This window comes from Drosophila biarmipes, chromosome 2R (assembly GCF_025231255.1).
Source record: "Drosophila biarmipes strain raj3 chromosome 2R, RU_DBia_V1.1, whole genome shotgun sequence".
In the NCBI taxonomy this organism is placed as follows: domain Eukaryota; kingdom Metazoa; phylum Arthropoda; class Insecta; order Diptera; family Drosophilidae; genus Drosophila; species Drosophila biarmipes.
In genome coordinates this window covers 13,730,530-13,757,620 of record NC_066615.1, presented here as the reverse complement: position 1 = coordinate 13,757,620, position 27,091 = coordinate 13,730,530, and the positions used below count along the sequence as shown (strand labels likewise).

At 44.0% G+C, this 27,091-nt stretch overlaps 2 protein-coding genes across 4 annotated transcripts; both read right to left on the bottom strand.

Moving 5' to 3' along the window:
* Positions 1–85: 85 nt before the first annotated feature.
* LOC108030396 (complex I assembly factor ACAD9, mitochondrial) lies at positions 86–2,534 on the bottom strand. The gene is made up of 3 exons (XM_017103280.3): positions 1,401–2,534; positions 732–1,056; positions 86–672 (listed from the first exon to the last, which is right to left on the bottom strand). Exons 1-3 carry the CDS (start codon positions 2,471–2,473, stop codon positions 148–150), a joined length of 1,923 nt encoding a protein of 640 aa, XP_016958769.1. The 5' UTR covers positions 2,474–2,534; the 3' UTR covers positions 86–147.
* Positions 2,535–4,831: 2,297 nt separating this feature from the next.
* LOC108030157 (uncharacterized) lies at positions 4,832–26,763 on the bottom strand. Of its 3 annotated transcripts, none has more exons than XM_017102888.3 (8): positions 25,974–26,763; positions 14,854–14,897; positions 8,368–9,540; positions 8,157–8,293; positions 6,689–8,090; positions 5,771–6,631; positions 5,259–5,563; positions 4,832–5,172 (listed from the first exon to the last, which is right to left on the bottom strand). In XM_017102888.3, the coding sequence occupies exons 3-8, from the start codon at positions 9,439–9,441 to the stop codon at positions 4,977–4,979; spliced, it is 3,975 nt and encodes a 1,324-aa protein (XP_016958377.1). In that variant the 5' UTR covers positions 9,442–9,540; positions 14,854–14,897; positions 25,974–26,763; the 3' UTR covers positions 4,832–4,976. The 3 variants fall into 3 exon arrangements, with proteins under 3 accessions (XP_016958377.1, XP_016958376.1, XP_050743135.1); XM_017102887.3 differs by lacking the exon at positions 25,974–26,763 and adding an exon at positions 17,539–18,143; XM_050887178.1 differs by lacking the exons at positions 4,832–5,172; positions 5,259–5,563 and adding an exon at positions 5,598–5,621.
* Between the last annotated feature and the right edge of the window lie 328 nt (positions 26,764–27,091).

The following is a 27,091-nucleotide window of genomic DNA, read 5'->3' as shown; positions in this document are numbered from 1 at the left end:
AATTTGCATTAATTTGCACCTAATTTGCACCTAGAGACCCTTTTAATTCGAAGGAAAACCTGAGGCAATTCAAACAAATCTCGAGTTATCAGTAACAAATATTCACTTTAATGGTAAGGGCGATAATAACTAAGCTACCGGCTGGGCCTAGAAGTTGAACGTGAGCGGGTGCACGGGGAAGTAGCCCTTGCTCTTGGTCAGCTGCTTGGAGAGGCGCAGCAGGTTGTTGTCGTTGTTGACGAAGTTGCCGCCGTAGATCTGCGTGCAGAGGGTGAGCACCCGGTCCCTGCCCTCCGAGCAGATGGCCGTGGCCGTGAGCAGCTCGTGGTCCGCCAGCTGCAGTCCGATGCAGTAGGAGCGCGAGGCCCTCGCCACACTGGCCCACATGGCGTAGATGATGGTGCCCACCTCGGCCAGGCGATGCATCTCGCTCTGCCGCTCCACCACCGCGTTTCCGTGCCGGGTGAACATCAGCTCCACGGCCATCTGGAGCCGGGCCACCGAGTGCTCGATGCACTGGGCCGCCGCCTCCAGCGAGGGATGCACGTGCTCCGACAGCTGCATCTTGGTCTTGGGGCTGTCGATGCTGTTGCTGTCCAGGAACTTGCCGAAAATGTGGCCGGGATTGAAGAGGGGGTTGCGCGACTTCCGCACGCCCGCATTCATCGATTGCTGGAAATATCGAGGGGGTAAGTGAGATATTTGGACTAATGGCAATGCCCAGAACTCACGCCCGCATGCTGCAGTCCGGTGAGGGCGATGAACATGCCCAGGGTGTCCAGGGACTCGCCCTGCGTGCACAGCTGGGCCGCATCGCGCAGCCCCAGCTCTGTGCTCTCGCCGCTGAGCAGGCTCTTGGGCCCCACGAGCCCCAGGTTCTGGGAGGCAATCTCGTACAGCTGCCGCAGGGTGAAGTACTTGGTGATGGCACTCTCCAGCGTCACGTCCTGGGCTCGGAACTCGTCCAGCAGGCCGGCGGTCATGTAGAGCATGCTCTCCATCGCATAGACGGAGCACAGGCCCCGCGACAGGTGGACGCGGGTTAGCTCCAGGTCTCTGAATCGTAGTGAGAATATATTAATTAGTATAGAAAATTATTAACATTTTTTGTGTCTATTGTTAACCTTTAAATTACGAATTTAGCAAATGTTCTGTACTTTCTTGGATTAATCTTAGGATCTTTGAAGGATTTTAGGGATAACTTTAAGAATACTTTCCTCTTATGTGGCATAACTTTAAACACAACTTAAGTCAAAACCTAACTTAAAACAATTAAGATGCAAAACAATTTTAGAATTCTCAAATTAGATTAGACTCTCAAATTAACTTAATTACTTAGGAAATCGGTTGTACTTCGCTTTGTTGCCAAAGGATCATCTCCAACACACAATCATACTCACTTCAGTTGGACGCCACATTGCGTTGTGCTGACCGAGAACTGGGCCAGTTCGTTGAGCAGCTTCTTGGCCAGCGCCACGCCCACCAAGCTGCCCCTCAGGCGGGAGGAGCGCACCAGCTGCTCCGAGCAGCGGTTGCCGTCGTGCGGCAGGCCCACCACCTGATCCTCCGTTAACTGCACCTTGTCGAAGTGCACACGCCTGATCTCCGCCTGGCGGCAGCCGAAGGTGGCCTGCCTCTCGCCCAGACGCACGCCCTGCTGCTGGGCGTCCACCAGGAAGATGGTGGTGCCGCGGCCCAGGGCTCCGGGCACATTGGGCTGCTGGGTCTGGGCCAGGACCAGGAAGAGCTGGCGCTCGCCGGGCGTGCAGACCACAAAGGCCTTCTCGCCGTTCAGCAGCCACTTGCCGGTTTCCGGCAGCAGCTCCGCCTGCGTGCTGAAGTAGTCCTCCTCGGGCGGGGCGAACTCGTATATGGCCTCGGTGGCTATCAGCTTGCCAGTGGCCAGATCCTGCAGATAGCGCTGCTGCTGCAGCGGAGTGCCCACTTCCTTGAGCAGATCCACAACCACGCGGTGGGCTTGCAGGCCCAGGGTGGCATTGATGTCCGTGGAGTCCGGCTCACTGGCCAGGAGGCTGGCGCTCCAGCCGTAGCCCCTGCCCTCGTAGTCCGTGGGCACATTCAGGCCGTAGAGTCCCAGCTGGCGGAGGTTCTCGGTGGATGGCCTGTCCTCCGCTGCGCGGGGCTCCGCGAAGTAGTTCTTCAGGGGGAGCAGGGCGTTCTGCAGCTGGGCCATCTCGTCGCGGGCTATCACCTCCGGGTAGGCCAGCAGCTCCTTGTCCACCACGCCGATGAAGAAGTTCTTGGCCAGCGGCTCGCGGGTGGGCAGTTGTTGCTGCTGCTCCGGCGACTCCTCCACGGACTCCGGTTTTTCGCCCCCGGTGGCCGCTGCATCCTGCTGCTGCGAGTCCAGGCTGCTGGCGGTAGCCTTGCTGCTCCTGCCCCGAGTCAGCAGTTTTCCATTCCGGCCGTATTTGAAGAGCCGCGAGGCTCCGGAAAACCAGTTGGGTCGCATATTTGCCAGGGGATTGAACGAATGTCTTGTATAACAAGACAGGCGGTATTTTGCGCCGGCTGCGCTGCGGCCACACTGTCCGGTGGGCAGTTATCGATTGCCGTTTGTTATTGTTGAGATGCCATAAAACATGGATCAGCTGTTGGGCGTGCCATAAAAACAGGATGTGCTATAAATTACCGTTTCAAGTGGCAGCACTGGAACTATAATTATAGGAGGCTTGACAAAGGTTTGTTATTGTTAAGGATACGGTAAAACATGGATCAGCTGTTGCGCGTGCCATACAAACTAGTAAGCAATCGGTTAGCTTGCTATACATAACCGTTTCAAGCGGGAAAACAGGAATTAAAATTATGGAAAGGTTCGTCAAAGAGAGGGGAGTGGGAAAGAAAAGAGAGGAGGTAAAAGAGAGACAAAGTTGGCGCCTTTATTCAAAAAATGTTCTCACGTCTTGGAAGATTAATTAACAAATAGGACATTGTGTATTTAAATTATTTTAATCACATTTGTTGGATTGGATTACAAATCTGCAAATTTATGGTTCATTTTTGAATTTTTAAAAGTTGGAAAACTATTTTTAGGAAAGCAACCCAATTTTCTATATAAAATAGGTCCCAAAGCATGATTAAGAATTTCAGAAATAAAATAGTTAAAATAAGGTTTTTATAATTTTTTTGCTTTGAGTTTTTTTAGGATATAAAAACTATATAAAATCTAGTCCGAGGACAAACGTCCAGAAACAGTATTAAAATAATGTTACCGCTAAGTTGTTTTTTTATTTAAAAAAATTTGAAAAGATATTTATAATATATATTATATGTATATTAAAATATAGTAAATACTTTAATATCTTAAATGTCTTAGTAAAATATACTCAATTTGCAAAGAAATGGTGTTTTAGTTATACTAAAACAATCTTTTATCTTTAGATAGATTCCAAATTTAATTCCCATTTATTTATTCTGTCGATTTATTATCTGTTAATTACCAAAACCCCAACCCCATCCCCAAATGAAAACCACCGGCTCCCTTTATTGAATCATTGTATTGTATATTGGTGTTATTGTTACACATATAATTGCTATTGACAGCGCACATTAAGCTCACTACTTAAAACAAATTGAACAAAGTAAATTGTATGATTCCCGGTCGAGGGGTCTAATGCACAGCCCCATCGACGTCGCTTTATTGTTTCGCTTGGTTTTCTTTTTTTCGAGTTTTCCTCATTTTTTACGCTCTAATGTAACGTTTTATCCGTTTTCATACCACCTAGATTGAAAATTTGTTAATAGCTGTGTGTAGTACGTTGTTATACAGTAGTTATAGTCAGGTATCAATTGAAAAACAAGAATTTGGTTAGAACTCAACACATCTAGATCCGTATAGTAGTCGTCTTATTGAAGTACAGACGTGCTTGAAGTTTGCCAAAGGGTTCTATCTATCTACGCGACAAAACCCCCCGAATGCAGGGCGTGCAAAGGAACTCCAAGCACTTATTGCGTATGGAAAACCAAAATAGAAAACCAAACTAGCTGGTAAATCAAAGAGGAGGAAAACGACAATTGTATTTAACTAAAAACTCTACTAGAAGTACCCCCGTGCAGCTCATATCGTATCACAGGCACGCTTAACTAGACACTCTCAGAACGGAAATACCGGAAATGAAATCGAAACAATCGGGTAAATTCACCTCAAACTCGCACTCAAGAAAATCCTCGTTTTTGTTTAATTTCTGCGGTTAAAATCACACTACACACTAACAACAACGATCGATATGAGCGCACTGCAACCTACCTCTGCGAACCGCCAACCCGCCCACAAATTGCCTTTAAAATTGCTGACGCTACACGACGATTAAACATATGGTACATAAATATACTATATACTCAGATATATATATATATATTGTATGTGATATCTGCATATGCGTGTCCTATATACGTAGTTATCTCCCTTGCGTTTTCACACTCACAGTTATTTCGTTTAGTATTGCTAATTGCTCCGCTCGCTCTTCCTCGCGTGGACCCCAAAGATACAGATACAGATACAGGCAGTTGCCTTTACAGATACGGGTACAGATTGTTTTTGACTGCCGACCGATCGACCGACCGATTCGATTCGATTCGATTGCTTTCATAATTCAACATTTTACTTTCGCAATGTTTTCTCACACACATCTTTCAGTGATTGAAATCCAACTTCAAAACTAAGGGAATAGAACCTCCTGCGGGAGGTGGAATACCGAACAAATTGTTAAAGAAACTAAACTTAGGGATAGATCTAAACGATAACTAGTAAAGCAGTTGGTTGGTTGTCACACACGCAGACTCAGGCGCTCGCTTCGCCTCCTGCCCTCCGCCTCTTGGGGCTGCGCCACCTCCTACAACTGGTATCGGGGCCACTGCCAGAGATCCCTCGTCTCGCGCTGCTGCCACTTGTCCTGGAGCTGCTTGCACAGCCGGCGCAGCAGGTCGAAGGTGCCGCCCAGGGCTCGCAGTAGCTACTAAATCCTGCTGGCGCTCTCCTGGCGCGCACTGTAGCGCGGCTCGGCCGGCATCATGGTGTCCGTGACCAGCTCGTTGGGCGCCTCCAAGACGCCCTTCGCGTGGGCAGCCGCCGTATCGCAGTCGGTGCGGCGTGAGATCAGCAGTCGGATGTCCGTGTGCAGGCACAGTCGTCCGGAGCGAGACGTCTGGAACCTGGTGGAGAGCAGAGGTGGTGTTAGTCGATCATAATGACTTGGGGAAGTAATTCAAAAGACGGAGGTCCGGAACAACCTCATTACCTCAGGTGTATGGAGTAGCGCAGCCGCTTCATTTGCTCGGCGCTGATGAAGTGGCCCAGCTTGCTGGTCGTACTCGTGACTGTTGGACTCCTGGGCATCCTGGGTCCGGCCTCCTGCTGCTCCTGGCCGAGCTCCTCGGCCAGAATGCGCTGCCGGATGAAGGTGCGGTGCAGCGGCGGCATGTCGCGCATATCGTAGGGTATCACAAACATCCGCACCACCGTGCCCATGGGGTTCAGCAGCGTGGCCTGCACCGTGCCCGTTCTCGGCACCGAGTAGCCCTTGCGCGGCAGACGAATTTCGCACTGAAAAAAGATGATTTCCATATTCCTTAATGCCAATTCTCTGCCAAACCTAACTAGACTGAAGGAAACAAGGTGTTAATTGGGCCTCTATAATAGCTGCGTTGCCGACTGGGACTGATTTTTGCTGAACATAAGTAAATATGTATCCGAAAAACAAAAGAATGTCTAGATTTGGTCCCCCAACTTTCATTTTTGCAGAAAACTCACCAAGTACGGCGTGCTCAGTGTCTCGCCATGCAGCTCGTAGAAGTAGGACACAGCCGGGATGGTCAACTGGGTGGGACAGAAGCCCCCCGAGGCGCCCAGCTGCAGCTTGAAGCCCATCACCTCGATCTTGGGCATGAGCCTTCTTTGCAGCAGTGATTCCTCCAGATTTCCCAGCAGTGGGCGTCCGCCGAAATGAGCCGCCAGCCTGGCGCGACACTTCAGGGGCGATCCACCCGCTGGAGTGCAGAGACCAGACTCCAGATCCTCATCCGACAGCTGCTCATCGGAGCCCAGCGAACTGCGGTCGCTGCGATCGCTCAAATGGCGGGAGCGCCGCTTGTGGGCGGCCAGCGCCTGTTTGGCGAATCGTGGCGACACGGACAGAGAAGCCGCATGTGGCAGAGTGGGGGCAGAGAAGGATTTCTGCACGGGCGGCGTGGCACCGCCATCAGGCGCCTGCAGCAACTGCGAGTGGGCGTGACTCAGGGCAGCCGGGTCGAAGCTGAAGGCGGGACAGCCGATGGCAATGGGCGCCGAGCTGCAGAAGATCGTCGTCAGGTTCACCTTGGGCAGGGCCTTGCGCATCTGGGGCGACACAATGGGCGGCGGCGTCTCGCTCTCCAGCAACCCAGAGCCACAGTTCAATCGTAGTTGACTGGGCTTTGGTGAGGACTTCCCCAGCTGGTGCTGCTGCTGCAGTGGCACCATCGCATCAGGTTGCAGCTTGGCCGGCACTTGGCTCAGCGGCGTCTTGAACTGCACTACTATGTGCTCGGCTACTCCTGGTGGCGGCGTCTTGCAGCGCTCAGCGGGGTTCAGCGAACAGCGTTCGATGTTGGGCGTCAGCTCGGTGGAGGGTATCTACGAAAGCAGCCTTATTAGTTTGGAATATGTTAGGAATAAGAGCTTACAACTCACCTGAACTTCCTTTTGCTGCTCCGCCTCCCTGTGGAGGCCAAAACCATTGCTCGTGTGCTCTCCATTGGTGGGTTGTGGATGAACCTTTCCATTTGCAAAGTTGTGCTGCGTCTTCTGGCGCTTGCACACCTGGCAGCCACTAGTGGCGGGCGTCACCTTCGCTACATTATTGTTCTGCCCTCCGTTGAGATCTGTGTTGCGGCAGGAGGAGGAAGAGGAGGCGGCGCCGGCGGCGCTGGTTCCCAGAGGAGCCTGTTCCACCGCCTGGTGTGGCTTTCGATTGCGATTGTGGTTCTTTGGCGTGCGCTGGATGGCCTGGAGCAGGAGCTCCGCCTTGTTGCGTGGTGTGCCCACGATGAGATCGCCGCTGCTGAGGCTGCAAGTGGAGGTCTCCTCCATTTCGGAGGCTGTGGTATCGCTGTCATCGGCTTCCTCCGCCTTGGCCGATCCATTGGCCCCCCTTCCTCCGCCGCCTGTGCAGCTGAGACAGAGTAGCGTCTTCTCACTGCCGCACTGCTGGCAGCTGCTCAGCGAAGTCTGCGTGCCCGTGGAGATCATGGCGATGCGCCTCGGTTGCTGCAGGGTCAGGGAAAGTGATTGCGCTTCCGACGGTGTCTGAGACTGCGACTGCGAGGGCGACTCCTCGCCCTCCTCCATGGGTTCCCCGGTTTGTTGCGGATTCACTTCCCGTTCCGGTGTGCATTTCCTCTCCCGCTTCTTGTCCCTCCTTTGCATCCGCTTGCGATACTTCTGCAGCTGCCTCTCCCGGTGGCTCAAACTCGAGTCCCCATCGAGCTCGTCCAGTCCCTGTCCCATTTCGGACTTTCCATTATCACAGTTGGAGCCGCTGGCCGTCGTCGTTGTCGTTGGGGTGAGTGCACTTATCCGGGCTCCCAGGCCAGTCGGCGTGGCAGCATGGAGTCCCCCGCCCCCGGTGGGCGTGCTGGCGGGGTCACCGCCTCCGCAGGATCTCAGGCTGCGTGGAGCTGGACTAGGTGGCAGTGGCTCCACGTGCGGCAAGCCACCATTTATCCTGGGCAGGCTGCGCACGCTCACCGAGATGCTGTAGCTCTCCGAAACGTTGACGTTGGGAAAGTTGTGCACATTGGCCTTGGCACTGAAGCCATCCTCCTGGTGGAGCCCACTACTGCTGCTGGCGGTGTGCTGCTTGATCCTGTAGAAGATGTTGAGGCGGGGTCTCTTCTGCCCGCCGCTGGGTGTATACGAGGTGGCCAAGTCTCCGGCATTGTTGCCGCAGCTGGAGAAGATGACGCGGCCACTGTCGTACACAGATGGATCGCACTTGCGGAGCAGATCGCACCAGGCCACGATCTGGGAGAAGTACAACTGACTCCGGATGGCGCTGCAGAGCGAGGGCAACGTCATTGTGGGCGGAGGAACTCTGCAGGGGATGGAGGATCATATTAGTAGGGAATATAATGCGGTTTTTTGTGGGCCAGGGACTCACTTCTCCTTGCCGCTGATGATCCACTGCTCCAGCAAGAGCTTGTGGCTCACGGGACCCAGGTAAACCTCGATGCAAACGGGTTCGCGTCTGGCCAGGATGGCCTCCATCTTCATGCAGTACGCCCGCCAACGATTGCACTGGAAAAAGGGAGATGTCAAGGGTTAATAAACGTGGCACACAAGGTAAATCTTCGAAGAAGTACCCCACTTACGGTCATATTCACGTAGGACATATCACAGATGTGCTCCTCAGCCTCCGATGGCGTCTCGCCCTTGGCCAGACCCATCTTCCTGAGGAACTGATCACAGTGCGGCCCGTGTTTGGGCCGCGATGCGGAGCTGCTTGCTCCGCTGCTGGCAGTGGCAGTTGCCGTTGTTGTTGTTGGTGTGTTGCTGATGCTCCCTGCTGCTGCTGCTCCTCCTCCCAATCCCAGTCCCCGGCCAGCAGAACCACCCGATCCTGTCCAGAGAAAGGCCAGGTTCAGGGGTCGCGGCTCCACAGGTGGCGGTGCCAGGGCGGGGCCACCTCTCAAGCAGGTGGTGGCCAGCGATTGCAGCGAGTGCAGGATGTTATCCGATGAATTGGAGCCCGGCGAGCTGGCGGCACTGGAGTTGTTGGTTCCACCACCACCGCCGCCTCCACCCGAAGTGCTGACCACGGCAGCCATTCCTCCTGCCCGATTGAGCATCACCCGCCGCACAATCTCGTAGTCGCCGCCGTGATCCTTGTTGAGATCATTGATGGCCAGGGACACCAGCTCCGGCTCGGCACTCATCGTCTGGGCAGCCGGCGAGATCTGACGCAGCTGGCACAGCTTCTGCGTCCAACGCTGGTGGGTTAGCGAGCTGCTGCTGGGCGACGCGGCGGAACCACTTCCGTTGCCAGCTCTATTCTCCGATCCTCCCATCGAACCGTAGGGATTCGTTGTGATGTTGATCGCCGCCCTGGACGTGGAGGGGCGTGGCGAGAGGCGTCCCCCGGCAGCTGCCGATCCTGCTGACCCTGTGCAGGCCATTCCCAGCTGCTGCTGCGGCTGCTGCTGATACTCGTCGTCGGCAATGGGCCTGCCTTCGAGGATCAGCGAGGCCAGGCCCAGCACAACGGAGCTGTAGTTGTTCTGAGCCCCCAGTCCAGATCCTGCTCCCGGCGACACCCCTCCGGAGATGCCCAGACCGGACAGCATCCCTGCGCCCGCCGCCGCCGTGGCCGAGCCCAAGGAGGCAGACGCTCCGTTCTGGCCCAATCCCGCTGGCGGCGGCGAGTTGGTCACGCTGGTGGGTATCATGGTCGGTCCTTGGTCGCCTGTCCGTGGGATCTGAAGCTGTTTCCGGTTCCGGTTCCGATTCCTCTAGCTATTGCTGCTGCTTCTTGCACCAGAAGTACACTGCAAAAAGGGAAGGGGAAGATGTTTAGCGATGTGGCAAAGGAAAAGTATCTGTTATATTGAAAATCAGTTTTAGTTATAACTTTTAAAGCCTGGTTCTATGCCGAATGTTATAGTAGAAGTTGACCTTAAACTCAAAATTTTAACTTGAGGTTAAGTTAAATACAATTTTTCTTGACTTCCAGTTAAGATAGCAGTAGTTCAACTGCAACTGCATACTTTTTCATGTTTGATCCCCTACCTAGTATTTATTTAACCAAGTATTTAAGTTTACTTTTGCTTTTAAATTACAACCTACTGTTAATTTAACCTTTACTTATATGTTAGACTCCAGATTGAGCTTTGTTCACTTCCAAATGCCAAACTAATAAAAGTAACTTGTTTTTAACAGCATATTTAAGATTACACTCTACTTTTAAACTATATCATACTTTTAATTTAACCTCTACTAATATTTTAGACTCTCATTTTTGCTTGGTGCGCTGCCAAATGTTATGCTAACAATAGAATTTAAATTCAAGTGTGCATACATTATATATTAGAACTAAATGTTAGTTTAGCATTAAGTTTATTACATTTGAGTTTAAATCCTACTTATATTTTACCCCTACTGGTAATTTAGCTCCTATTATCTGATGACCATGAGAACGCCAAGAACCAATTAAAGTGCAATTTGATGAGCCAATAAAACTAGGAATGCTAACTATATAAAACGTGACAAGTATCTGAAATTAGTTTATAAAGCTTAAGAGGTAGTTAATACTAAAAGTTAACAAGTTAACCACTTTTTATCTGAAAAAGTCAAAGTTGTACAGCTAATTCTTGCCACTCCAACTAGTTTGTAGGCTAAAGTAGAAGCTTAAATTTGGCTGGCAGACTTTGGCTCTGTATCCTTGACTCCATTTCGTCATCCCCAAGGCTGCTCTATAAACAAGCCTAGCAACAGATGCAGACGGCAGATGCCAACCCACCGCCCACTGCCACCCACTGCAGTGGCCGAAGGTCGAATGACGAAAGGAGCACCCTCAACTTGAATCGAATCCCCAAGGTCCGTCCACTATGTACCTAGATACATTATGTGCTGCTGACATGGTTTACTTCGCAGTCTATCCTTCCGATGCGGAAGCAGCAAAAGGCCAGGCCAGTGCAATTCTGTTGGCCAATTGTTTAACTGCGACACACTGACACGGCCCCGTTTTGGCCTGAAATAATCATGTGCATTGTATCTGTATCTGCATCTGTATGTGCAGCAAACCGAGCACACACACACACCAAAGGCGGGCGCACTAAAAAAAAGCGCAGAGCTGGAAACCAGGTCGTTACTTAACCGGAGACCCAGTTAGGAGCAACATGTCAGCCGTTTGGCAATGCACATGCATCAAACACCCCCCTGCCGCAGCCCCTCGCCCACCACCCCCGCGAAAATCGCTTGGCAACAACATGTTGCGAGCGCTGTGACGTCATTGAGCCAGGCTTTGCAAAGGCATTCGGCATTGGTAGTGGTGTGTATCTGTGTGCGACTTTGAAGGTCGTTCTGTGGCACACGCCATGGGAATGCTCTACAAAAACATGTCAAGATACTATTAAACTTAATTATCATAAATTAATAAATTTGTCATTTGGTTAGGCTTTAAAAGTATATAAAATAAAACATTTTTCTCATTGATTTTTAAGCCATTTGATTTTATTTTTTATTACTAATAACAAAATAATCATTAAAATAATAAGAATTTTAAATTAAGATAGACAGCTTTTATATCAGAAATATTTATTTTATGAAGCTTTAAAAATAAAGTTCTTTACTTGCGTTATAATTTAATTTTTTATGAGCAGTACATAAAATAAAGCATTTAAAGCTACGATTTTTATTGCCTTTAATCAGCTGTTTGATACCCGAAATCATCTTGCATTTCACAATTCTATTTCTGCGTTTCCCCTCAATTTTGCTAATTCTTTTTGCTTGCTAAAACTCTGCTTGGCAACAGCAAAATCGCGGATTGCGAATCGAGCAGCAAAACCAAAACCAAATTTAGAGGCGGGCATGCAAGCAGTGCACATGTGTGCAGCCAGTCGCGTGCAACATGTTGCCAACGTACGTGAGAGAGAGAGCGAGCCACAGCGCGCTCTCTTGGGTAAACATGTTTGTCTTTACTTTTGCTTTTGTTTTTGCGTTTCTTCTTGACCTGCATACACAATATATAAGTGGCGCGCGAGACAGACACAGATACATAAGGCGAAAAGCGAAGAGAGCCAGCGAGCGAGAGCTTTGGCTCTCTCCCAGTGTTTGCATTAGAAAACATCTGATTTTTGTATTGCTTTGCCATGTTTGCTGTGCTTGTGTGCGTGCGTGTGTTGAGTTTTGTTTATGGCACATTCGCGTGCATATACATGAAATACTCTTGGCCCACAATAGACAACACATACAGACGCGAAAACCCGTATGAAAATGGGGACAAGCGAACGGAACGCCAGAGTTTAATAATATTTCGATTACATTATTGCCAATTTTGTTGTTTTCTTTCGCTTTGTGTTTCCCTTCCCCTCAGCTGTCCATTATCATTTGCTGCTCACCGCGGGCGAAAAACGACGGAAAATTCGCTTTCCATCCGAAAATTCAAATTTACTCGATGACGCAGTTGGAAGAAGAGGCGATACGATTTTCAAGGAAATGTCAGGAAATGACAAACGTGGAAAATCGCATGGGACACATTGGGAAAATGAAATTTTTTCTAAAAATATTTTCGACTGACTGTAAAGACGTCATTGTACTTCTCTCTTAAATTAAATGACGTAAATATTATTAAAGCAAAACAAAATACATATTTTTTAAATTTAAAATTATAATATGAATAAATAAAAATACATACTTTATTAATTAAAAAAAAGAAAACCGTTTTGTATTATTTATTTTACAAACTTGTTAATTCTGTCTTAAAAAAAAGTTTACAATGTTAATATTTTATTAAAAATATATTTTATTCTGCTTCTGCGTACTGTTGAATCGAATTATTTTTCTTGGCAATCGTGAAAAACAAAGCTAATTGCACACTCTGCGATTTTCTGTAGATAGTGGCCTTGTCACTAATTGATTGCACTAGGAAATCTTTAATTCTCGCTGAAATAATTGCTTTTTAAGGTAAGAACAGCACCAGTAATTGGCAGCGAATTAAAGAAACATGCAATTAGGTTGATCGAAAAAAGTTTGTCATATGCTGGTTTTTTCCCAGTTTTCCTCCTCGTGCGGCACACTTTGTTGTTGATTATTTGCTGCACTTCTTGGCAAAGCGATCGAGAGCAGGTTGAAGGGGGGTGGGCAGGGGCGCATTGTTGGACTAATTTCATTTAGCTCGGCCACCGTCCTTGGCATGCTTTTTGATTTTGCAACGCGCGCTGCACTTGTGTTCGTAGAGTGTCTTGCTTGAATTATTTATTTATTGCACATTTTCGTTTCATTTGATTTTTTCTCATTTATTATTACGTGTTTTTCTCTTTTTTTGACGCACATTACAAAATTTGATTACCAAGCGGAAAATGCAGGCGCGGCGAATCTCAGAAGGAAAACGAATGGTGGAACCGGAAATAAAAATTCAAATGGGCGCTTTTATACGCTTTTTTTGGATACATCAATAAAAATATAAGCAAATATTTTAGTTTCTCCTAATCCAAATTGTCAATCTCAGTTAATTTAACTTATATTATCACTATTAAATCGTTAGAAATGCTCAATTCCAAAGTTTTACCTAAAAAGCTGCAGAGGAATCCAAGTTATGAATAGTTAGGCTAAACCTATAAACAACAGCTATAAGTTACCCCTTTTCTATACGATTTTTCAAGTTTTGTATTGATAGGTATTTCAGAAAGCAACCTAATTGCATAGAGATACGTGGTGGCACAACCGTCTGTGGAGGGCCCTCTGTGAGGGTATGGAAATCGAACACGAATAACAAATTTCCAAGGCGCGCCAAGTGGAGTGAAAGGCAGGTAACGAAAACCACCACCAGGGGCGCTGCAGAAAAAACACACGAAAATAACCAGTTCAAAGCAGATAAGAAAAAGAAAAACGACCGCGAGTGGAAAATTGTTATGTTGCAACTTTTCAAAAAACAAGAGAAAAAAACAAGTTCCGTTTGCCTTTCGCTTGTTTTAGGGGTTTCCTTTTCTGCGTCCCCTTTTTTCGGCAATATGAAATCCAAAAAAAGTCAGTTAACACGTGAGTGCAACGAAAGCCGCAAACAAAGAAACCCTCTTTTATTCGCTGTTAAGATCATCTCCTACGGTTGTGTTTCACTTTAGTCATCTCGGCGAGTGCGTCACCATGAAGTTTAATTATACTTATTCTCGTTAGCTGCAGAAGTTCGTTAAGTGGGGGATGTGTCATCTAAAACGGAAGTCGAGTCGCAACGAGATTGTTGGGATGGGTTAAGAGAAGTCAGACATTTTTGAGAATGTCATAATCTATACCATTTTTGAGATTCCTTCTATTGTGAAGATACAATTAATAACAGTTACATACACAGGTTTAGTAACCTTAGAAATGGTTATAAAAAAAGCTTTATACTTAAAAAAAGAATATTTCATTCAGGAGACAAATTTTAATAATATCTTCAAGAACTGCAGTTTATTTACTTTGATGTACAGATGATCTTTATATTTTTTTTCTAAACTTATTGCTATGAGTAGCAACCCAGTTACAATGCATTTTTAATAACACTTTCAGAGAATCATCTTTTGCATGAATATATATGTATGTCTTATTAAATTTTCATTTCCCAGGAAGACAATCGCTTTCCCCGACACCGATTGACCTCGCTGTCGACCTTACAAAAAGCCCATTCTGAGCCTGTGTGCGTGTCTGAACACTCGTGTGGTGGTGACCCTCCCAATCATGAACCTTCACAGCTGAGCGAGCTTTGGTTTTTTCTCTGTTTCTAGGGGGCCGCACCTTCATCGCATTACATGAGCCACCCCACTTACCACCCATCCTCTCCATTTGTCTCTAATTCTCTCTTACGGAACCAAGAACGTACTGTAGGGTGACTTGACTTATCAGCATGGTCATCCTATCGGGAATTGCTTGATATACTTATGTAAAACTTCTGAGAAATTGACTGTCAGTTTTCTTTAGGTCTTAGAAATTAGAGGAGCATTATATTATTCAATAGTTAATCAACTGAGTATTTGTTGTAATGCTTTCAACATTGTATTAAGATTGAATTCATGATGAGTTTTTCCCACAGTGATACTTATCAGTGTATTCAAACTGATATTAAAAAAGCCGTCAAGGTTTTTCTTATGAAGTACCCCTTCACTTACCTTTTAAAACTTTGTTAAAACTCCATTATTTTTGTTGCTTTTTGCTGAAATAGAAAAAGAAAAATCATTAATTAGTTACAAATAATTAAATTTTGTAAAATAATTTTTATTTAAAAACAATTGTGTTGAATGTAATGTTAATTTTGTGTAATTTTAATTTCTCGGGCAGTGAGGCACCCTGATTCTCTTACACAACAAATAAAGTCGAGGTCCCCTCCACTCCCCGCCCTTCTCCTACGCCGTCTCTCTCGCTCACACTGCCCTGCTGATGCTCACATGTGCGCAGTAAATAAAAACAAAAACAGGGGCAAAATCAAAGCGAGCAAAAACAAAAAGGCAAAGCAAAAATGTAAACAAACGCAGTCCAGTTATGGTGTGCTCTTCTTCCTCCACGTGTCTATGAGTGGGTGCGCCAGTGTGTGTGTGTGTGTAATGTGAGCGCACGTGAGCGCGTCTCGCTCGCACTTGTGGGGAGTTGGGGCCACAGAAACTGGAGTGGGCGAAGGAGAGAGGGAAAGAGAGAGATAGGGAGCGAGAGGGAGCCAGAACAGGACGAGCACGTTTTTATTTTTAGCCAAAATATTTCTTGCAAATCGAGAGCAAAAAACAAAAAGAACACACGCACTTATTCTCTCGAAAAGCAAATGACCGCAAGACGTCGTGTTAATGCCTTCCTTTAACCCCATCCCTGTCTTGCCTCTCTCTCGCTCCCCACCTCTTCTTCACTCGATACTTTTCCAACTCCAGTTCTTATTCTGCCTCTCTTTCTGCCGCCCCCCGCCCCCATCTCCGCCTCTCGCGCTCCCGCTCCCTCTTTCATTTACATTTCCAACTGCGCACGTATAAAATTACGTTGACAAATGCATGCATTTGTGTGTGTGTGAGTGGGTCCGAGTTCGTTACATTTCATTTATTTTTTTCTTTTTTGCGCTATCTGAATTGATATAAATTGGTCGAGTGAACGTGTAAAAACCCCCGCAAAACTTAGCCAAAGTTCAATTTTGTCAAGAAGAACAGCTGTTGCTATTTATTTTGGCCTAGCTACTTTCGTGTTTGCTTTGCTTATCTGCCAAAAATAAAAAAGAAACAAAAAATACTTTCACTTACATAAAAAGCAGCTTCAGAGATAGTGAAAGTTTGTCATTTGAGTGTTCTTTCTAAAATATTCTCACAAAGTGACCTTCAGTTTGATAAAATTTAATTAAAAATCCTTTAAAGCTTATAGTTTTGAAAAGCAGACAGAAAATAATAATCAATCCCACATTACACCTTATCACACATTCAAAACACAATGTATCTCTATCTGCTAGTCCCCCTCCCCAGATACAGATTCGACCCAACAACCCGGACACGTGGGAGGCTTCAAGTATTGCGCATTTTGTTCTTACAGATCTTACAGTGCTTGTATTACATGATCTCTGCCTTTTGTCTTTGTCCATTTATTTCCTCACAGCTGATCGAGTCAAACAGGTTACAAGGGGGATGCGGATAAAGAAGTTCAAAAGCAGACCCCTGATACATGGCAAATGCCCCATGCAAAGCGGCAACCATGGTGTTGACACACAGCAATGCAACGCCACAATTAGAAAATGTGTGTCAATTATATTAAAAAAAACTCGAGTAGTTTTTCCTGACTTCACAACACACAAAAACAACATTTCAGGGAGTGGAAAGATAGAGATAGCGAGATAGTTAGGTGAGGAAAGAGAGGGGGTGGGGAGGGACGGGCCAGGGAGCATGATTTGAATTGCCTTTTCAGTAAATTATGTGCACTGCTGTGTGTGTGTGTCAAATAACACCGAAGGGGGCGTCGCATAGTCTCCCAAAGAGCTTCACCTACACAAGTGACGAAACTACAGGCCACCTTCGATAGGGTTGACTTTACGTAACCATAGAAAAATATATTGACAAAAGCCTTTCAGAGGTAAATTTAAACCAATTTTCAAGACAAAGTTACTACCCAATTATAAAACCAGTTAATCCATAATATTATGATTAAAGAAAACTGTATTTTATTGTGACCTTTTTTTAAATATTGGTTCTCACATTTATTTATTTTTTAAATATTCACTTATTTTATACTAAATGGTAATACTTTTATATTTAAAACTAAAAAATAACTCTGAAACGTTTAATTTCGTAAAAATATTACATTATATTAATATTATCAATTTAATATATTTAAATGAGAAATATAAGTTTCTCTGACTTGTATCTTTTTTACATTTTAATTTTTTATTTTTCCTACGTAAAACTTTAAATGCCACTAGTTGAGTTTTTAGAAAAAACAAACAGAAACATTTTTAAAATATTTTAAATACATTTTTTATAGCATTACTCGTTTTAGAAAGCTAAGCCTAAAACTTTGAATTTAAATCCCCTCATTTCAAGATGAATTTTTTAATATTTTCCAGATTCCACCTGTAAGTTTCCCTTTTGGGGAGCCCCACTGTCTGAGCGATCTTCAATTATTGGCAACTGTGTGTGTGGGTGGTTGTGGTTTAGGGGTGGGGGTGGCGCTGGGGGTGGGAGCTTCGCCAATTGCGCTGTAGCAGTGTTGGTGGCTGTGCCTCGGGCATTACGTCACCAACACATGCGCAGCTAACCAGCTGAGTGGCCACAAACACACTCGCACACACACTGGGCACTTAAAGCCATACAATTATTTGGATTTTGAGCACCAACCTTTTGTTTTTTGCTGTAATCGCTGTGAAAACTTTTCGAAAACTTCCTGATGTTGCCTAGTTTTTTGATCAGCTCGATAGGCAATTTGAAACACTATCAGTTGGTTTTAGATGTTCATTCCTAGGTGTTAACTGAGGCGGATTTTTGTCGCCTTTGGTTTTGCTGGATTAATTGGCTTCTAGTCCTGAGGTTGAACGAATGGCAGTGGCCACATTTTTTTGGGCTTTCGCTTAGCTGCATTTGAATTCGCAACGCCTTTGAACAGCGGCTTTTAGGAGTGTGTATATATATGCAGTCCGCGGTCCGCAGTTTCGCAGGTAAACGCGTTTAATATTAGCCAAACAAACTTGTTTGCTTAGATTTTTTGGCCTTTGCTTCGTTTTTTCCCGTATTTCTTTTGGAGAGTCTCTGCACTTCACACACACACGCGCTACGCAAACACTGGGAAAAAATATATAGCAATTCCTTGAGTTCTTTCTCTTCTCGATTTATTTTATTTTATGGATTGTGACGCGTGTGCTCGCTTCGACGTCTCGAAATGAATGAAATGGAAAAAACGAGCGGAGGAGCCAAGCGCTGCGAACCGTTCGCTGCTGCTGACGGCAACTTTCTAAAACAGCTGAGCAGCCAGCCAGCAGTAGCGCTTTGTTTATGTATATACTATGTAGGCGAGTGTATGTACTTCGTAGATACAGAAACGAGCGTGTGTGTGTGTGTGTGTATATACACTACCCCTCTTGGCTGCGGGGAAAACTACGTCGTACATTTGGCTAGTTTTTGTGGGTTTATTTGTGTGGCAACATGTTGCTGGCCAGCCCAGGTGGCAACATGTTGCTGTTGCGCAGGCCAAAATGTACACAAAAATCATATGGAGCCCACCAACACCAGTGCAGGGCGTCGAAAAAAATAAATAAAACACATATGATAGGCCAAGTAAATAGGTAAGTCACAAAACCACAACTACAGATTACAGTGGAACGTCGATTGGGTGCCCTTAGGTAACACACGTTTATAGTAGAACAACCGACCGTTTGATTGTTGTTCGTTCGATTTATAAGATCTTTATGCACTGCTAGGCATTATAATTATTTTTTCAATTGTTACGAAACCTTTTACCTGTATTTAGGTTGCTCTGGTGGAACCCTTTTTCACGTTTTAGTGGGGCAAGAGCAAATGTTGTTGCGATAGCGATTCAATAACAAAAGCCACTCACAGATACAGAAAACACAGGCCCACACACACACACACACATGCAGATTAAACAAAACAACAAAAATAAAGAGAAAAAGAGGAAAAGACAGAGATGGAGAACCCGTTTCCATATGTTCGAGATGCCATGTTGTCGAGTGTTGTTTTGCCTTATGTACGAAAATAGCTGTTGGTTCGTTTACATAGCGATATATACCGTATATTCGTGTGCGTTTATGTGTATGCACACAACTTGGGTACTTGTTGGCAGATTTCTTGAAGAAGAGGAAGAGGTGGAGCAGCGAAAAACAACAACAACGCATGCGCTTTCAATGTGTGTATGTATGAGCATGTGCGATTATATATCCGTATATAGCAGGCCCCAAAAATCGTCAGCGACCCAGACAACAGCAACAACATTCAGAATTTATGTTTGCCTGCTCTCCCTCTCCCTCTCCTTCCCATTCGGGTTCCTTCTCTCTTTCGCTGCCTATCTTTGTCTTCCACTTCCTCTGTACTCCTACGATGCGAATCTTATCAGCGGAGCCCACACACCCGTACATTTTGAAATGCGCTGCTCTCCTCAACTTGCTGATATGATTTGTACTTGATATTCCTTTACAAAGACTTGCCACATCTTGGCCCATTGTGCTTGAAAATGTACCTATTATAAACTGAAGAAATGATTTAAATTAAACGATTATACTCCTGGGACCCAGCATATTTTTAATTTTATTATATCAACAAAGTTAAGGAAACACACATATAACCATAAAATAGTTTATGGTGCTTATAATATAATTTCGGTTTCGATAAAAGTAAATATTATCTCGAAGATTTTTACATAACAATTGGTTCTTGACATTAGAAAATAATATCTAAGTATATATTTTTTAAATACTACTCCAAATATTACCGTATTCCTATTAAAGAATTTAACATATCAAATTATTCTTAAAATAAAAGAATTCTCTAAATATATTTTCTTTTATTATAAAAAGGAGTTTCGTTGACAGACTTTGAACCGGACCATCTCTACTTGCAGTTCGTCTTGCAAATCGCTGAAAAGAGATATTTTTGGCAGCCGAATCGAATGTGAAATTGGATTCATTTCCCAAGTTTCTCCTAACCATTACCTACTGTAGGTGCCGCAGACACAATCGCAGACGGCACCACATCTATATGCACAGATACTTGTCAGGCGTCAGTCTGCAGAAAAAGCGAAGAAGTGAACTCGAGTAACCCAACTGCTTGCTGGAACCGAAGGATACTCAGATACTCGAACACTCAGATACACGGATACACGGCGACAACAAAGAAGCAGGCAGCCAGACAAAGAAATGCCCAGACCAACGCGAAAGCGAAGGCCAGACCAAAGAAGTCTGGGGTCTGGGGTCTGGAATGGTCGCTCTTGGCCAGCCATCCTGGCCAAACAGGAAAACAAGACACTGCTGTTGACCCCCCTGCCCATTCAGACGCAGGATAAACTAAAGTTATGTTTACGAATTCCTGCCAAATACTTTCCTTAGGGTTTTGGGTACCCAAATATTTCAACCATCTCCATCCCAATAATACACTTTGTATATTATGACGTAATGGAAAGACATTTTTATTGGATTTACAACAATGATATTATAAAAATCGAGTTTTATTATCGTAATCGTTATCGTAATTCTCTTTAAACATATTTCTAAATTGTTATTTATAGGTCAAGCGTCAATATAAAAAGTATATTTACAAAGAAGATCTCTTTTTCAACTTGCAGTCGGATTGATTGCAACATGTCATCAGTAATTGATGGAGAAACCTCGTGGACCGATTAGCGGCTCTATCGATCAATCGATTCTGTGGGTTTTTCCCTTGTCCGTAAGCCAGACATTTCCCATATTTTTTCCCTAACCCCAGATAACAAGTTTGAGACAAATATTTACTATTTCCTTTCTCACTTCTCTCTATCTCGAGCAAGTACAAATAAAAGTAGGGGAACTTCAGTTACAGGTAGACATTTCCTTGTTTCTAATGGAAAGTCATGCTCAAGTTCAAAATTTTCCACGCACAAAATACCGCTAAGGGGGGATATACATAAACGAAGATGATATCATGAAAGCCCTTGGGCCTAAATGGTTTTTTGGTTGGTTTGTTCGATGCCTCTTATTTTTCTTGGTTTTTTCAGCTCTCCGGTTTCGAAGCTTGAAAAGTTCCACTGATTGACGTCTGGCTTTCTTCGCTTAATTTTAATTAAGATGGAATTCGAGAAACGTGCCAGTGTGCGAATAAATATGTGTGGAATAGTTTGAGTTAATTGTTAATTTTTCCACTAATACTTTTGCCGAATTAAAATGTTTTCACAGATAGATTCGCGGTCTCTCTCTTTGGAAAGGGCAAGCTCTCTCCCTCTCGCTTTTCGGTTTCTATATGCGCAGTTGTTTTCAACAGACACAAACACACTCTTAATTGCGACGATCAGCTGTTTTGATAATAAAACGGTTAAAAACCTTATGAAAGCAAAGCAGCCCGCAAAAGAGGAAAACAAAACACTACTAACAGTAATACAGTCTGTGCTACTTCTAAGAAACCAAACAAACAGAAGGGTGATCAATGATCACTTTAAAAATATAGAAAAGGTGGGATCAGTTATTATTATAATAGAATAATTATAAATAAAATTAATTAAAACAGTTTAAAATGTAAAATCTTCTTTTATGTTTATAAAGTATATGATTGGAAAACTGGCGAGTCTTCACTGTACGGAGTGTGCACTGCAATTCCTTACACTTTGTTTCAATCCACAAGAAAGTTCACATGTGTTTGTTTGTTTACCATAACTTATAAATTATAGAGCGTTTTGCCACCAAAGCAATCGTGAAACCGCACAGAACGCAGTTGAAAAGTTTCGAGTTTTTGAGACCCTTGGAAAAACCTTGGATTGATTGCGTGCAAATATAGACTCAAGGCAGACGAAACGCTTACACAAGAACGGCTGAGGGCACAGCTCGTGTACGGCGTGTGTATGGTACAGTGAATATTGGTTCGGAAAAAAACATTTATTACTTTAAATAATTATTATATATTTTCTTTTTTTTTGTTACTACATTTTTTTAATCCCAACAATTTGTAAAAACATATGCTTAGCCTTTGTTGCATATTAAATACTTAAAATTCCCTAGTGGTTTGAGTTACAGAAGCCGATATAGAACACATTATGGAATGCCCACTGTGCAACCCTTGGCACTGTCTCCACTACGATTATTTAAGCTCTTTGTGTCTGTCGTGTGTTTTTCCTTGTGTTTTCCGGCACACCAACACAGCTGTTCTTGTAATTTGGCCCACACGTGACTGTGATTGACTCGTCAGGTGTGGAAAATCCGAAGAACGGGGGGCCAGCGGCGTGGAAAACCTGGCGAACGGGGTGCCACTGTAATGAGCTTTCCACGGAAATGCAGCAAAGTTTAAGGTTGAGAGCGTAGACAGCTGCGACATCAAAGCCAAGTGTGGCGGCCATTTTGGGAGGTGATTGTGGGAGTGATTGGAAAAGGGGCGACGGAGGTTCGATCAATATACACATAGATGGCCGATGACCTAGCACTTTGATAATCTGACTCAGATAGCGACATTTTGAATAGTAAGCCGCGTGAGTAATTGAAGGGTATCAGTACAAGTGAGTTATAGTTAATTGCCTTGTCGAGATAGGGATTATTATTGTCAGATAAAATTCTAAAAACACCCACAACCAGACTATCTAAATGTATTCATTTCATCATTCTATAAATGGCTATAGTAACAAAATGGATAGTACTAACCATTCAAAAAAGCCTTAAAGTACTGTTAGTTACTTCTATTACTACTTATAGCCTTTGAATATTTGGTTCAACTTTGTGAATCCATTTAAATGGCATTCAAAATAATAATAATAACCAAAATCCAAATTATATCAACTCCATTTTTTGAGTCATGTAGAAACATAAGCATGCCATGACGCACTTAGATATCCAATGGAAATAGAATATTTACAAAAATGGGAACTATACCCAAGACCCAACTCTGCCACCAAACCCAAAATCATGTGATGACTACATGCTGTTTATTTTCGTAAATTCGCCAAAGCAAAAAATCTAAACAAAGAGCTTTTGTTGGCAACTTAGAGAATTCATATGGAAAATGATTTTTGTTTGCTTTTTCTTCTTCGCTTTGATTGAAGCGATAAAGAGCCGAATTGAAAGAAATGCAAATTCCATGAAAGCCATTGCACGAATATCAATCAAAACAATGTTTCGCTGCGGGCCCCTCCGCATCTTCTGCCCCTCCTTTATCCACATATTTTATAGCAACCCTCGGATCGCAGGGGGTTATTCTAAACACAAAGTGAATCGGAAATTGCGAAGAGGGAGGTGCGATTTCCAGACGAGACATGCACCCCACCCCCTAAAATCTCCGGATTCGTACCTCCCAAAACTCATCAGCTGTTGGAAATTTCGGTGGGTTCGTTGGCTTTCCATCTCCCTCTCTCGCTCGCTGCCTCTCTGTTTTCCTCACTAAAGAGAGAGAGAGTGACGAACTGCCCCCAAAAAATGTTGTTACTTTTTAATTTTTCTTGTTTTTGCTATTGTTATTGTTGTTGTTGTCCCAAAGTCATTCAACCCGACAAACAAAATAACGTAAAATAAAACGCAAAAGAGGGGAAGGAGCAGTGGCAGCAACAACCACAATAACAGCAAAAACAACGGAACGGGAACGGAAAAAGTCAACGGCTGAAAAGTTGGGGTCACTGAGCGTTGGCCACTCTCTCACTCACTCTCTCTCCCACTCTCACTGACTGCCATCTCGCCCCCTCTTCGCAATTCTCTTCAGGCGAATTTTAAGAATACCTATAATGCGTAGTAAAGAGTGCGTCAAAGAAATCACGCCGAAAGAAGTGTTCTTAAATCCAGGAACAGGTTCTTTAAGACCTAAGCAAATCTTTTTTGATTAGATTGCTCGAAATATTTTAAGGGGCTTCAAATTTCTTAAAAGAATTATTGTTATAATCAAGTTAAAATAAATATATTTTATATTGTTTTAACATTTTCAATGATTTTTATCTAGGAATCCATTGAATTTTGTTAGTTTTAACAGAAGTATTTTTAGATCACTCACCAATCCCAAGTTAAAACTTATGTATGGTTCTAAGATACATTATTTGTTGTGTGTTAATGGTGAGAGTGCATGACCGCCCTCGGAAAAATAACCAGGATATTGTTCATTAAAACATATTTAAAGAAGCGGGCAATCATACAATGGAGCAGTAAACTTTAAGAACTGTTCTTACCGTTCGTTCGTTATCAACTCGAGAACTAATGTGATATACGACCCTGAATCGTAATGCAATAACCCCAGGGAACTGGGAACTAAGATAGACCTTATCGGCGGTACCAGTTTCGTATTTCGGAACGGGTTATCTCAGGCCGCGGCGTAACCACAGCCGTAAGTAAATGTATAAATACTAATAAATGAAACATTGAAAGGAGTTACAAAACAGAAAGGCAAACAACAAATTTAGGTTTCGGTGACTTCGAGATAAGCCTGCAATTTTTCTAGGTTTTATTTTCTTCTTATCGTCGAAAGTTTAACCCGGGAATTGCGTGGAGGTGCCGCCGAGGGTACCATATAACACTTATGGCTTCCATTAACAGCATGGAAAACCATAAAAACGCCCAGACACGCAGGAGGCTTTGCTTTGTCCTTCCCCTGGGCGACTGTGGTTATTTGGTGACATATTTAATTGGGGGAAAAACAAACTCCAACACAAGGCTTACTGAAGTCAAGCTGTCGAGGAACATTATGTTCAGCTCCACATTGTTGTGAAATTAATAATAGTATTTGTGATTTATTTAGCATTACAAAACTACTCATTTTACTGGCATTCATTGCATAGAAATTTAGTTAGTACAAATGCGGGTCCTAAACCTAGAAAAATGTTTCTAAATTTGAGCTACATATGTACGTACATATGTAAATAATGTATGGGATTTTACTTCTATAAGAGTATAAACATTCTTTTGTGTCGGGAGCTAAAAATATAATTATAATATAATATAAAAATATTTGAAACAAAATTTGGGATACTATAGATAAGTTTATAAAATTGCTAAAAACCGCTTAAAAATTAGTAGGTACAGGTACATGTACCCAATTCTTCACTTCTCGCATTGCCTTTGATCTGCAAATGAAGTATGGCCGCCAACGAATGGGAGGAAATGACGGGGCGCGGACCACCGTTAGTCCGCTTACAGGGCAACATCTTTAACCCGTCTGCCAAGATCTCGCGGATGTAATGCGCACTTGGCAGCAGAGTCCCAGCAGCCAATTGCTTATATAAGCCGTCTGCTTTTGGCTATCGCTTAAACAAATCAATGCAAATATTAAATCAATATGGATGAGGCGGAAACTCAAACTGTCAACCGTTTTATTACGATTTCCTTTGTTGTCGGATTCTTGTGCGCAAAAAAAGGAATAGGAAGCAACGCGAAACGAGACGATACGAATTCAAGGATACAGCAAAGTCGGCGCTAACAGTTTCTTTGTCCGCCGCCTTCTTTCTCTTTCTGCCTTACACACACACACATGAGCACAGCTGATTAAGAGAGAGGGAGGGACGAAGCGCGGGGGAGTTGGGGAAAGTAGGAGACGACAGAGACAGCAAATAAATATTGAAGCCAAGGCAGTGGAACGTGAATTGAAATCATTTACTTTGACCATAAAGAGAATCAACGAAGAATGCACACACATGTGGACACACAAATACACTTGGAAAAAATATTTTAAAGGTCAAGTTCATAAATTACTGTAGGTAGAATTATACAAATTAAAAAGAAACCGATAAGAAATAAAATCAGAGGTTTAATTTATAGATCATATTGTATGTATAAAATCATTTTCTAAGGTTCCTAGCAAAAACCTTTTAATCACAGTACATATTTAGAATGTTGATTTCGGATCCCCAATTTCTCCAGTGTACGCAGAGTATATAAGGTACTACTTTGCCTGCTTTGTTTACCCAAGTCCCGCATTTCCAGTTTTAAGCTCCGCTTCAAGGCGCTGCCTTCTAACGAAAGACTGCATATACCCGATGAAATATTATGGACCCCGCATAAAGTTCAAGGCAATTATTTAACGCAATTTGCGGTCTTTATTTTATTACCGATATAGCAAAGCAAAAGCAAAGGAAGAGAAGTGACATGAGGAGAATGCAATAAAAATGGCCGACTCACCTTCTTTCGCCGTGCAGCAGAAGATCCGTTGAAAGGCACGATTTTCGCTCAGTGCAGCCTGGATGTATGGCTTTTCCAATTTGATGCCTCACACAATTTTCGACATTATTGCAGTTTCAATTATTTTTTTGGGCTGCACACATTATTGATTTCACTTGCTCACAGCACACACGCACTCACACACTCGCAAGCCAACAGGGCTCACACACACGCACTCAGCTGTGCCGCTGCTTCTTCTTCCTTTTCCTGGATTTGCGTCTATATCATTGATTTATTTTCGATTTTCGCAAGACTGCATTTCGTGGCACTTGATATACTATATATATATTTTATATAACCCACGGTTTGCCACTTTTTATTGCCTTTTCGCACTCTTATTCGCCATTTATGAACGCTTCTTTGACGTTGACGGGTGAAACGGTTCTTTTTCTCTGCCCTCGCATGCACCCACGTATCGCTCTCCTCTCGCTCTATCTCCGCACACCGCTCTTTATCCTTGATTGCTCTTTCTATTTTGCTGAATTGATCGTTCTCAACTTGGTCGCCATTGCAGCTCCACAGGCGAAAAAATCGGTGGAAATGCCAGCACAGGTGCACAAGTGCCGATAAGCTGGAAAATCCGGAAAAGCCACGCCTACACTTTCATTGCCAGCATCGCGTTGCCCTTTCGCTGTCGAGATTCGCATAATTTCCACGTTTGGTTCGCGCACAACAACCAGCTAAATTATTGTTTATTTTTTCCCCAACAAAAACAACAACACAACTGTGAGCTGAGACGGTGAGACCAGACTGGGGTGGTTTTGCCTAGCGCTTTCACGGGGACTTTCAGTATTTATATACTAAAAGGAAAATACAATTGTCAAACAGCTGTTATTTGTTTTCAAATTTTGCATGTGCCAGAATATACTTTCCAAAATTATTTTAAAATAAATAATGCAGGCATGAGGCTGTTTAATTGGTGAAATTGGAGTGGAGTGGAGTTTTTATGAAGCAGCACATAGAGAGGTGACCAGATCGGGCGCCTAACACTTTCGCTGAGATTTTCAGTATTTATATACTAATTTAAAACTTCGTTCTATTTATTATCATGGTTTAAATTTAAAATGCAATTCCATTGA

Bases quoted from the DNA above. Each gene is read 5' to 3' on its own strand.
- LOC108030396 (XM_017103280.3), bottom strand. From the start codon at position 2,473: ATGCGACCCAACTGGTTTTCCGGAGCCTCGCGGCTCTTCAAATACGGC. The intron at 1,057-1,400 runs GTGAGTATGATT...ACTACGATTCAG, and splicing joins CAATGTGGCGTCCAACTGAA to AGACCTGGAGCTAACCCGCG. The intron at 673-731 runs GTGAGTTCTGGG...CGATATTTCCAG, and splicing joins CCGGACTGCAGCATGCGGGC to CAATCGATGAATGCGGGCGT.
- LOC108030157 (XM_017102888.3), bottom strand. From the start codon at position 9,441: ATGATACCCACCAGCGTGACCAACTCGCCGCCGCCAGCGGGATTGGGC. The intron at 8,294-8,367 runs GTAAGTGGGGTA...CCCTTTTTCCAG, and splicing joins TGTCCTACGTGAATATGACC to TGCAATCGTTGGCGGGCGTA. The intron at 5,564-5,770 runs GTGAGTTTTCTG...ATCTTTTTTCAG, and splicing joins CACTGAGCACGCCGTACTTG to TGCGAAATTCGTCTGCCGCG.